The 12,506-nt window shown below is 40.7% G+C and overlaps 2 protein-coding genes across 2 annotated transcripts in view; one reads left to right on the top strand and one right to left on the bottom strand.

Annotated features, from left to right (window-relative positions):
- The window catches only part of ppef1 (protein phosphatase, EF-hand calcium binding domain 1), an 8,660-nt gene extending 6,660 nt beyond the window's left edge, over positions 1 to 2,000 (bottom strand). Inside the window, exons 1-2 of the mRNA XM_031846861.1 lie at positions 1,533 to 2,000; positions 987 to 1,135 (exon numbers count right to left, since the gene is read on the bottom strand). Of these exons, the coding sequence (XP_031702721.1) occupies positions 987 to 1,116 (130 nt within the window). The 5' untranslated portion in view covers positions 1,117 to 1,135; positions 1,533 to 2,000. The remainder of the gene's footprint in view (positions 1 to 986; positions 1,136 to 1,532) is intronic.
- A 1,256-nt stretch (positions 2,001 to 3,256) lies between these two features.
- Positions 3,257 to 12,200, top strand: rs1a (retinoschisin 1a). Its single transcript, XM_031846558.1, has 7 exons — positions 3,257 to 3,392; positions 4,846 to 5,118; positions 5,520 to 5,545; positions 5,966 to 6,092; positions 8,251 to 8,392; positions 9,899 to 10,094; positions 10,707 to 12,200. The coding sequence occupies exons 2-7, from the start codon at positions 5,067 to 5,069 to the stop codon at positions 10,857 to 10,859; spliced, it is 696 nt and encodes a 231-aa protein (XP_031702418.1). The 5' UTR covers positions 3,257 to 3,392; positions 4,846 to 5,066; the 3' UTR covers positions 10,860 to 12,200.
- Positions 12,201 to 12,506: the final 306 nt, after the last annotated feature.

Here is a 12,506-nt window from a genome sequence, read left to right as displayed (position 1 = left end):
ACACACACACACACACACACACACACACACACACACACACACACACAGTGGGAGCGATAACAAGACACAGGGGAGGTCATGAGCAACAGTGGGACTGGAAAAGCTACGCAAATTAAAAGAGCTTTCAAGAGAAACAGCACTCATTAAAGAGAGAAAGCAGACTGTGAAGAAAGAAAAGCACCATCTGTCAAACATCTGGTGTGTGTGTGTGTGTGTGTGTGTGTGTGTGCGTGCGTGTGTGTGTGTGTGTGTGTGCATGCAACAAGTCTGAGGAAAAATTACTCCCGCAAAAATTAATTACCATCAGATTCATTCTGCATGATGTGACATTGAGATGCGTAAAACTGAACCATAACACTACTGCTAATAATACACTGTTTAAAGAGCACAAATGAAATAATGTTACATAATGCTTCACAGACAGGATCAACGAGCCAACAACGCACAAAAAGCACAGCAACTAAAGACTATTTTCATCATCGAATACTACAAACATTGGCAAGATTTTTGGCCCATTTTTGCTAAAAAAAGAAATTGACTGAAATGATAAATCAACTATCAAAACAGTTTTCTGACATTCGATTAATCGACTATTTTGTTTGTTTTCCATCTGGACTGAGGATTTCTACTGTGTCAGACTGCATGTAGGCTTTAAATGTGATTTGTAGAATCTAAAAACAAAAGCCACTGAAAGTCTGTAAGGACACAAACACATAAGTTACACTTCATCCCCTTCCATCAATTATCATAAAAGCCTCATCGAAGTTATTTCTAAGCTTGCACTCCAATTAGTATCCGACAGGTATGGAATATTTGTGCTCAGCTGGTCTGTACCAACATGCCTGCTCTAATGTGATGCCAAAGTGGTTTCTTCACACCTCTCCCCGGGCAACACACACGAGTGTCAAATGTTCCCGCTGACGGGGAAGGAAAATATGTGTCAGTCCTGAACCCTAATGGCAGCTACACCTGCAAAGCATCCTTACCGGTCTCTAATATTTTCCCTTGTGTCTCCGTAGCAACGGAGGTGCCGCATCCCATGATGTCCAACAAGGAGGTCCTGGGGGTCACATCAATCAGTTTTTCCAAAGCTGGGTCACATCTGGCTGGTGGCATGCGACTGCTGCCATGAGACCTAAAAAGTAATATGTCATCATCAGTCAGTGGTTGTCTAAATGGGAGAACTGGGTTTCACTCATTCGTTTATTAAAAGTTTCCTAAATTCCTAGAAACACTTTATCCAGTCTCACATCACAGCAGCAGGGTTCACTTCAGAGAGAATGTTCTGGAAAAGTGTCTGACGTTGGGTCACCTCTGACCCATTGATCATCGGTCCCAATTGACCGATGATCAACAAATGTGCAACATTATGCTTCGAATTAAAAACCTCACAACGCATGATGCAATAACGCAGCCATGAGGACAAATCAAAACGGGAAAGGTTGCTCATTGCGCATCATATTCCAACGACGTGATCATTTTACGCATCCGGCGCAAGTAAATCATCACAGTGTTTGTTTTATTGTTCCTACCTGCCGCTTGTATCCACACGATCCGGAAATCATGAATGGGACGCGTAATCCATGTGATGCACAAAAAAAATAAATAAATAAATACTCGCATCGAAGCTGCGACCACAATGTTTCGCTCTATACGCGTCCTCCAAATGACGGCTGAGAGGAGGTTTGAGTTCAAAAGGAAGGATAATATTGGCGGTGAAAGTGTTTCCAGAGAAGATGCGGACGCTGCAGGAGCTGCTGCTGCTGCTGAAGCTGGAGGAGACGAGAGCGCACCGAGGAGGCGGAGGCATCAGGTGGATTTATAGCACAGACGCATCACAGGATGGAGAGCCAGTCAGCTGTTCCTCCTGAAAATAGCCCACCTCTGCAAATATTCATCAACTCATTTCCACCATGACTCATTTCATCAATCGTTTCTGTGCCTCATGTAGGTATCCAGGCAGTAAGACAGCAGCAAATCAATATTTTCTTTGTAATGATACAGTGGAGTCAAGTAAACCTGAGCAGAGAATGAAGCCCATGTCGCTCAGTGTGTGTTGTTCTCCGAGATACTACTTGCTTCGTTTACATAGCCGAGTCGGCCACACGTTTCAGTGCACGCTTGTAAATGTGAGCGTGCCCTACTGGCTAGCTAATGACCGCAGCTCTGCACTGCTCTCATACGCCAACAACGCCACCCCGACCTGCGGTGTCCTCGAGGAAGCTTGCCGTAGTATTTCCTATTGCCCACCCTCCGGTTGCCCCTCCGGTAAGTTTGGCCACGTGTCAGCACTGTTGTAAGCTATTAAATTGAGAGCTCTCTATGAAGCAGTGTTCCTGTGTACGTTTCTGGTGCTTTTATTGTGGAGGATGAGACGGAAAAAAAAGAAAAGTAAAAGGGATTCTGGCGAAGTGTGTGAGTGAATAAACTGTTCAAATGCTTTGTTGGGCCAATGGGAAGCTGCACATAAGTAACGTAATACACAACATTACGGACTAGGCATGAGGTTTAAGATATCCGCAACTATTTTTTGGAGTTGTGAAAGCACAACCTGCTTTATGTCCAATTTTACTCTAATATGGACCACACTTTACTAAATGAACATTCTGTATTGAAGACTTTAAACTAGCAATTGAGACCATAAACTGATGTTTACTGAGGTAATAAAGCAAGTCATAATCCGCATCATTTTCTCATGAGACTTCTATACAACCAGATGATCGTTAGAAAGTTTAGTCAACAAACCTACTTGGTTGGTTAAGAAATGATCATGAGCTGCTTGGTTAAAACATTCTGCAGTTGTACGTTTTGAATGCAGAGCTGACATTTAGCTTACTGGATCTGAACTGAAGGTGAAAGTCCATCTTCATCTGAATAAACTGCGAGCTAAAAATGCAACCAAGGAGAACAGTATTTCAGCATGTTCCATAAATAAGGAATTTGCATTCAAAACCCATCCCTAAGTTTCCCTACACCCTGTTAAATTGAACAACCGATTTGGCATCAACAATCTTCCATAAATGATCACCTGTAACTTACTGCTTGTAGAGTATTCAATGTAATTGTACTTACTGACATGAGCATGCAATACTTGCATAGAAGGCAACAGATTAAAAAATAAAAATTCTTTAATGATAAAAGTTAGTAAAATATCAACATTTTCCAACTCTTCATGCAGCAGCTCTCGTATGAATCCTCTGTTGTACGAGTGTGACAGCAGCACTGATCTCCCGCAGAGTGATCACTTTTAGTCTGTTGGTTTTGGACAGCCGGGAAGCTTCTGAGCTCACCAGTCTGAGCAGGACTGGTTTGGGGAAACTGAGCCGACTGGCCAAGAAGTCTGGAGTCCTCATCCCAGCCGGACTGGCCTGCAGAAGAGATGAAAGTTTCAGGTGGGATGCACTTAACTCTTTTCATGATCTTACTTACTGCAACCTGCATAGTCTACTTGGAAAGACATGATTTCTTTTTTTTTTTTTTTAAACCTTCTGTAATATTCAAAATCATCCCACGAAACACAAGAATGTTATGCCAATTTTTAAGCACCACACGTCCATGCAAGTCACCGCGTGTGCTGCAGTTCTTACCTCTTTATGACCTCTGTAGATGAGACCCGAGTGACCTCGAGTCCTTTTCTTTGTTTGTAGAGGAATCCTGCGCGGGGTTCGGACACGAGCCTTCATTTTGCCTCTTCAGCCTTAACGCTTGCAAAAAGAAATCAACTGATGAGATTTACAGCAGCTTTTTCAAAAAGCCATCAGGCATGAGGGCATGACAGAAGAGAGTGTGTGAGGAGTGAAAAGGATGTTTTGATGAACACAAATTGAAGACAGCTTTGCTTAATTAGGCTTGATTACGTTCACCTGGCAGGCTGTGAAACCCTCAGTGAGAGTTGAGACGGCTTTACAACTTTTGAATGCTGTGTGTGGTCTTATTGTTGAGATGATGGAATATGTGATTACATCTTGTGAATACATTTATTTTGTTATTCTGAAGGGAAAAAAACTCCACATTTAGGCTTTTCCCTCATTGCATATCACAATTCTTATGACCAGAGAAATAAACTCATAGAGAGGCCAAACTGTTCATTTATGTTTGAATTTTTTGCCGGCTTTTCTCTCATTTCACAGTATAATTAGAAACTTTCAGCTGTAAGTTTGTATATTTACTCGAGTTAAGTTGGGATGTTGAAATATTTGCAGATTTTGTTCTTAGGTCAACTTTTTTGTTTGTTTTAATGGTGTCTAATATTCATTTGACTATCCAATAATTCAATTATTTTCTTTTTCTTTTTCAACAGTAATGATTTTCATAATGAGTTAAAAAATAATCTGATAACAATATCAGCTGATATGATCTTTTTTTACATAAACAAATAAGATAAACAAGCATTTTGGAATTTTTTTAAATTTGGCAATATGTGTTCTGAGTGGGACTCTTACAGTTGAAAAATGAACTTGTCAGTGTTTCTAAACACAGTATTGGCCAACATATAACAATATATATAAGTGAAAGCTAATATCAGCTGCCTTATCAGTTGGGCTCTAATTGTATCATTATTTTTAAATACATTTAAATTATATACATTTAATAATATACAATTCTTGTACTTTCTTTCTTTCTTAAATATTATAATTAATGTGATAATGCAAATGCATTACATACAAGTCGACCTTCTGGTCAATTATATGGATCACAAGGCCCAGCATAAGCCATCACCGCCCTCCAGCACACACACACACACACACACACACACACACACACACACTCTCACTCTCTCACGCACACGCACACACAACCCAAATCTGTCACATTGACCTCACTGGCTTTTGTTTTTTGCTGCAGGATTTTTGACTTGACATCTGTGGCTGTGCAGTAATTTCCAGAATGTATGGTGGTCGTTTATGGTGGTGGCTGAACGGCTGTAGGAGGGGCTTTGTCAGATAAGGCATTAGGTAAGGCCATTAGTGTCCTGTGGATTATTGTAATCCAGCCTCTCTATCACTGCTGGTGGCTCGGCTGCTCAGTCTACAGTCGGTGTCCTCTGGTTCGGAGCAGGTTGGAAGATGGCTCTCTACGTGCATCATTTCCTGCTGGCCCTGCTTCTGGGAGCTAACGGTACGACTTCATTCTTTTTCACCTTGTGCTGCTATTGAGTTGTGAACCCATGAACTGTGTGATTTAGAATTGTAACATCAGCAGTCTTTGAAGGAGTTAAATCACCTCAAACTGGACAATATGCTGAAGAAAACCTCTGAAACTCAGGTGTCAAAGGACAAACTACTTCCTAACTGAGAATTTGAAAAATATATCAGATTTCCTCAATCATCCTGTAGATTATCATGCAGGTTTTCCTTGGTGACACTATACTTGATTCTCTGTGTCTGTGTTGTGTTTATTTGCCTATTCTTAATGTGGTTAAATTGACAGACTGATGCACAGATTTTGTTTGCTAGAGTGGGTGACTACTGTGTCCTAACAGTCTTTTTTTTCTTCTTTCTGTCCATCTGCCTGAACAGTGTTCATCAGCATTCATGCTCAGGAGGTACGAAAAAAACTCAGATTAATGTCAGAGATGACTGAACACGTAGAGAGTGTTAAAATCAGCAGTGTTTGCAAAATATGTAGCTCAGAGTTGTTGTTTTTTAAACACTTTTAGATCGGCCACACCAGAGACATCTCATTTTGAAATGTAGCAACCTCTCTACAGTTGACTTTGGTCAATTGATTTTTATTTTTATTTAAATCACTGGAAATCTACTGAGATGACACATTATAAGGTTCAGTCTCTTTGCTGCATCATTGTCTTTTCACTCATCCATTAAAATTATTCTTTTTACATTCTTTTTTGCAAACCAGCTGTATTATAAGATAGTGGTATTTATTATGCAAATATTTTTGGCATTTCTGATGACACTACTTTGGATTGCATCTATTAAATTTTGTTTGTGTGTGTTTGTGCAAGGCGGAAGTGTCTGAGACGTGGACCAGCAGGTCTTGCAAATGTGATTGTGAAGGGGGTGAGTCCCCGACTGAGTTTTCCTCCATCGGGACCGGCTCTTCCATGGTGCGAGGGGTGGACTGCATGCCAGGTAAGAACCATCTATACCGTGCTCTCTCTGAAGAAACACTGTTTCGTTTTGTGCCAGTAGCCTGTGACTGTCGTAGAAATATACCCGTTCATTTTGTTTTCACCATTCCTGATGAATTTCACATCACATGTGCACTTTACTGCACACCGAGCACAAATTTTCTAATTTCTAATGAGGCCACTCTTTGATCTACTAATTAAGTGACTTTTGTTGATTAGATGATGAAATTGAATCATTAAACTAATAATAGTACTTGTAACAAGGACTTAATTGCGATGTCAGTGTTTGATTCAGATAATGAACACACAAAGCTGACGGAGAGAGTGGACGAGGACGAGAATCATACGCTGTACATCTGACTTTTTATCCTGCTGGAAATCTAGTGAACAATACAATAGGTCTGCAACTGACGATTTTCTTTAATTTCTGTGAATCCGATGAATATTTTTGTTTGGGTTATGAAATCCAAAGAAAGTAAATTTACCAGGATATAAATAGTTAAACTGCACATATTCAAATTAAGCAAATAATAGACTATCAACGCAGCTGCTGGTTAAAGTCCTGTAGATCAAGTAATCAATAATCCATGAATCATCTACAATGCAGATGGATGGAGAGATGTAATGTGTGCGATAGAGACAGAGAGTAGGAGAATCTCCATATGTGCATGTGTGCATGCACGAGTGCATTAGACTCCAGATTTGACACCACAGGGGTGGACATGCTCCGCTGGACATCATTAGAGAAGATGATGAAAATGTGGTCTGCATCAAAATACACACAATATTTGGCAGATTGTTTTTTTCATTCGTTCTTGAGCTTGGAAACAGCCGTTGACAAAATGATCCATTAGTAGCTGTTCACATCATATTTATCAGCAGATGGAAATCTGAGGTTTAACTTTCCACCAAATCTCTGTCAAATCTGCAAACTTGTTTTTGAGATCTCCCGCGAAGCAAAAAAACAAACACAAACAGAAAGCCCCGACGGCATCCTCATAAGGCCTGAGATATAAAGATGAGACTTGAATCATGTCAGGCTCGATGAGAAGAGAAAGGCAGAGCTGATGTGCAGTGAACGTGTTTCCCTCAGTTCGTCAATGTGTGTCAACTGAGCCACAATTGACATGGCAACCGGGGACGGAGAGGAGAAAGAAGTACGGTAGATCTCAGATCGTGATGCTCAGATTACGGTGCTCATAGGAGACTCTGCCGATCGCACAATCGCAGAAACCGGCAATTACCACGACGTGGACCCGGTGATGATAAATGATGAGTGAGACAGACTTTTCCTGCACGGCCTCCGACTTTATTCCAACTCAATCCATCGTGCCGCACCACTCGGTTTTCCCATTAATTCAGGCATCAGAATATGTTTTATTCCACTCTTGAAATACATTAGGGCCGACTATGGAGTCACCGGCATTACTGTTATGTAAACACTTATCTCCTGACTCACACAGACGCTGCTGCTGCTGCTGCTGCTGCTGTATGCGTTGGGGATTAGATAGGATGTGACCCTGTGCCAGATAGGCTTAAGCCAGTAGTAAACAAAAGCGCAGCAGGTTTCTGCTCCATGTATCACACAGCTGATGTTATTTCTGAAACTTTAGGGAGAAAAAAACTCATTCATGTCCAGCTCCCTCATCTCTCCCATTCATGCGTTTATAATGTGTATTTACTAAGTCAACAAAGGACTTGCTCTGGTGTGTTTTTGGAAGTGATACGGCAGATTGACAGATCAAAACATGGGAGCAACACGGCGCTAAAGTTGTCGAGGGTAGAACATGGCCATCTGTCCGCCTGCCGCCCTAATGGACATCGCTGATCTCTCACTGTGGAGAATTAAATTGCAGGCTTTTAGGATGGGATATGGGTCACACTGGGTCTGCTAACGACGGGGGCTCTGGAAGCAGGAGGGTGTGAGGATGGGAGTGGGCAGGGGTGAGGATGGAGGGATGGAGAAATAAGCACCTAGAGAGGCTTATAGTGATGATCATTTGCTGCTCACATCTCCGTGTTTTACTGCTTAGCTGTTGGCAGACATGTTTGTGTTCTCCTTCTAACGGGGTGGTGACCTGGAAATGTCGTCAACTGAAATGCAAAAGAGATTAAAGTAAGACCTCTGTTTTATAACTTTGTCTCTGATCCTCCTGCAGAGTGTCCGTACCACAAGCCTCTGGGCTTCGAGGCCGGATTGGTGAGTCCAGACCAGATCACCTGCTCCAACCAGGACCAGTACACCGGCTGGTTCTCCTCGTGGCTCCCGAGCAAGGCCCGGCTCAACACTCAGGGCTTCGGGTGGGTACACGCTAAAGTGTAAACCTTTCTCTCCACAAAAAAATGTCCTATTTTCAAATTGTAAACAAAAAGTGCACGGTTATATAGCTGCATGTATTTTTAATCTCCATCAGTGAATGCTGAGATTGCCAAAAGCTATATTTGTTTGAATTTGAACTCACAAAAATGTTTTTGGCCGAGATGGTCGACTGTTGTAACCCTAATAAACAAATGTCGGGCACTAGCCATCTGTTAGGAACAGTGTCAGAAAAAATGCAGTCAAAGAGAGAGATTAAAACCCGTGTCTCATGATGTAAAATCAAAGGTTGACATGCCAATATGCTCTCGCTTAAAAACATTAAGATACAAATAAGGTGGGCAGTGCAAGAATATATATGCTCAATAAACTGCTGACTCTGAGGAGCTGTTATGCGAAGTGTTGAAGGCTTTCTGTTTTTCTCCTTGAATATTTAAGGTTCTATTGATAACATTGATGTATATATATAGATATACAGTATATAGACAAATATTTATCAAAAATAATATATGCTCAGATTTTAGAAAGTGGACGAATAAGATTATCGCTTTTCCTAAAAAAAAGTATTATGATTGTAAATTATTCATTTTAGAAATACTGACGGGTCCAAAATGTTTGTTTATCTCTGTGAAAGCTATCTGAGGTTTGGTGGCAGCTCCTAACAAGGCTCGTGAGCCAATCGAATAAGGACCTATCACCAGGTATCTCTGTGTCGTCAGCGATCAAGAGACTTACTAGATGCCAGTTAGTGTGGGAAAAACACATAAATGGCTGATTTTGATGTTAACAGTGCGGCTCCATTTACCGACAATGGTGTCTGACTGCTCTCCATCAGGCTACAGAATATGTATGCATATTAGCTATCTTAATCATCCCTGGAAACCAAGTGTTTGCTGACCTCCAGTGGTTCTTCTGCTTGGCTTCTCACCTGCCTGGAGCGGTGTACAGGTGTACTTCAAGACCCCATGACATCACTATTGGGCGTGGTTACAGGTGTAACCGAGTACTTTTCAACCAGAGAAGGCAGCAAAACACAGGTGTTTGTTTTAGCCTGGTGTTAATTTATTGTGAAAATAAATGCATGAAGAGAAACTTTAACTCTGTATATTTTTTTGTACAAAAGGGGTGAATAAATAGATAATAATGTTAAGAATGAAAGCCTCCACAAAATATAAATAAAAAGAGTGAATATAAGAAATATATACATACGCACATGTACGACAATACTTCCATCACACTGTCATGACTTACTGGGACACCTGAATGGGAGCCGTAGTTAATGTTATCAGTAACACCTGTGCTTTCTCTATGCCAAGTCAAAATGTCTGCTGGGAGAAAGGGAATCTAACCAGCTCTAGTTATGCACCCTTACACACATCTATGTTACCTGCTTTAAGAGAATATCAGCAAGTCAAACTGAACCATGTGTGCATGTGTTGTAAAGCAGCCAAACTGCTGCATTACGTCCAGTGTTTGTGTTTCTCCTCCAGCTGTGCCTGGCTGTCTAAGTTCCAGGACAGCAATCAGTGGGTGCAGATTGACCTGAGGGAGGTGATGGTGGTGTCGGGGATCCTCACTCAGGGCCGCTGTGACGCTGAGGAGTGGATCACCAAGTACAGCATTCAGTACCGCACTGACGAAAAACTCAACTGGATCTATTACAAAGACCAAACTGGAAACAACAGGGTCAGTTGAACCCAGTCAAAAAACTGTGGAGTATACGTGGCACAAACAAATTGTGAAGCTTGACATGTCGGTCACCACTGACCTGAAATCTAATGGAAATCTGTTATCATCTCGTTAATGATGGCTTGAACAGTTACGAAATGAATATATTGCTATTATAATAGATTTTTCAAATGTTGAACATGTTTTAAATATGTTTTATTGAACAACAATCAGAAAAAATTGTTAAAGTCATTAATCAAGCATAAAAGGCCAAACATTTGCTGGTTCCAGCTTCTCAAAAGTGAGAATAAAAGGCTTCTTTTTTATTTACATTATTGTGAATAAAAACTCGTTTGGTTTTGGCCTGTTGCTCTGACAAAACAAGCAATTTGAAAATGTGATTTCTTCACTATTTTCTGATGGGTTATAGATTTAATAAGTCATTGATGAATCAATAAATATTTGCTGCAGCCTTACATTATAATCATTATTGAAATTATGAATGGTAACTGTAGTAACTTTAATGTAAAAAGCACTATATTTAGTCTGTATTAGTGTCTGTCTAAATGAAACCATGCTGACCTTTCACTCCTCTCTCTCTCTCTCTCTCTCTCTCTCTTTCTCTCTCAGGTGTTTTATGGAAATTCTGACCGCTCCTCGTCAGTGCAGAACCTGCTGCGGCCGCCCATCGTGGCGCGCTACATCCGCATCCTCCCCCTCGGATGGCACACACGCATCGCTCTGCGCATGGAGCTGTTGCTCTGCATGAGCAAATGCAACTGAAACTCTCCTCCCCACCAAGGCTTTCCCCCCAAATCTTCATCTATTACTAAATCGCCCCATCGTCCGATTGTGTGGTCTGTTATTATATCCACAGATTTGTCCCCCTCCAGCTACATGTATAAAACCACAAAGTGAAGATATACACAAAACAGTTTTGTACTGATGTGATCTAATTTAAATGTTTGTTCGCTGTGCTCAATGAGCTTTCATTCACTCCTCTCTCCATTGTCTGTGTTCAATTAGTCTCATACATGAGGGCTTTTATTTGGTGAGTTCTCAATAGATTGTTCCAATGGATTTTGCAATGAAATGGCATAAATTCAAAGCAATAATTATGCATGGAGAGGGAGAGGCAGCGTTGCCATGGAGGTTGTATCCAACGGTCTGAGACAAGCTCTTCCAAAACATTTGTGTCCTCCTGTGAAATGTTGTCTGCTTCTCCTGATATTTAACAATAAACAGGGACCTCTCCTCCTTATTTCCCCTGAAGGATGAGGCTTGTGATAGTCTACATGTTTCTTACTGTCAACAAATCCCACAAAAAGACCAAAACCAACAATGAGTTCATCCTAACAACAAGTATTGGTTGTGTAACCAAAGCCATATCTATTATTTTTCACATTTATTTTTATTATTCCCCAAAGCTATTAGAAACACATCGATGAGCCACATTGTTGCATATATGCGACATGTGCCTTCATAACAAAGAACATGGGCACTGTAGTTTGTTTTGAGTCAATAACATACACCGTCCTGCTGCTCTAATCCCTCAATGGTTCAATATGTATTACATGTGTAGTGATCCACAGCTGAAAATAGTCCCCAACAAATGCACCGGTCACTCCTGTTTGACTAAAGTTTTCTAAAAACTATACAGTGCCCAGCTGTTTTTGGAAATCTATGATTGTGACCCCATCTTTGGTTTGACCGAATGGTCTCACGTCTGAGTGTCACCGACCAAATAAAGAAGCAAGAAAGTCTTGAGAAAAGGACTAACATGTTCATTTTGGTCCATTAATGGGATTTGTTGACAATAAGAAAAATGTGGAATAATGCCAGACTTTTTCTTTACATATAACTGTGATTTCACTTCCTTTCTTCTCTTACCTGTTTGTAAAAACTCACATTTTTACAGATATCACTCTTCAGTGCTATATAAAGGTCGAGGGATGGAACATTCACTACTATTCTGATGTGGGTTTTGTATTGTGGTTAACTCCTGATTTCTGTCTGCAACATTTCAATTCAGTTTCTCATGATACGTTGGGAATACACTGCAGCGTCTTATTTACTCTGAAGATGTGTTCTTTAATGTATCTTTAAACCATTTCCCTGATTAAATTAATACGAATTAATACTCTGTTCTCATGATGTGTCTGTCTGTGCGACAAAACAAACATTATGAGCAGTTCAAAAATGTACAGTTGGCTTTTATTATGAGACCCCATCATTTTTAAAGTAGAATGGTCAGTATAGATACACTCTATTATTTCTATTTACATCCTGTAAGAAGTGGGAAACAGCTTAATGAAAAAAAAAGAAAAAAAAGAACTGATGTTTTAGGAAACACATTCATATTAGTGAACAGAAATTCTTCTCATCTCGGTAGTCAGCGTATGTGACTTGGGGGGGGGGGGGGGGGGGGGG

The sequence above is a fragment of the Anarrhichthys ocellatus genome, unplaced genomic scaffold (genome assembly GCF_004355925.1).
Source record: "Anarrhichthys ocellatus isolate YVR2014 unplaced genomic scaffold, GSC_Weel_1.0 scaffold6, whole genome shotgun sequence".
In the NCBI taxonomy this organism is placed as follows: Eukaryota; Metazoa; Chordata; class Actinopteri; order Perciformes; family Anarhichadidae; genus Anarrhichthys; species Anarrhichthys ocellatus.
Note: the sequence above shows the minus strand (reverse complement) of the source record. Positions and strands in the feature narration are given on the sequence as shown.

Bases quoted from the DNA above. Each gene is read 5' to 3' on its own strand.
- rs1a (XM_031846558.1), top strand. From the start codon at position 5,067: ATGGCTCTCTACGTGCATCATTTCCTGCTGGCCCTGCTTCTGGGAGCT. The intron at 5,119-5,519 runs GTACGACTTCAT...CTGCCTGAACAG, and splicing joins CCTGCTTCTGGGAGCTAACG to TGTTCATCAGCATTCATGCT. The intron at 6,093-8,250 runs GTAAGAACCATC...ATCCTCCTGCAG, and splicing joins AGGGGTGGACTGCATGCCAG to AGTGTCCGTACCACAAGCCT.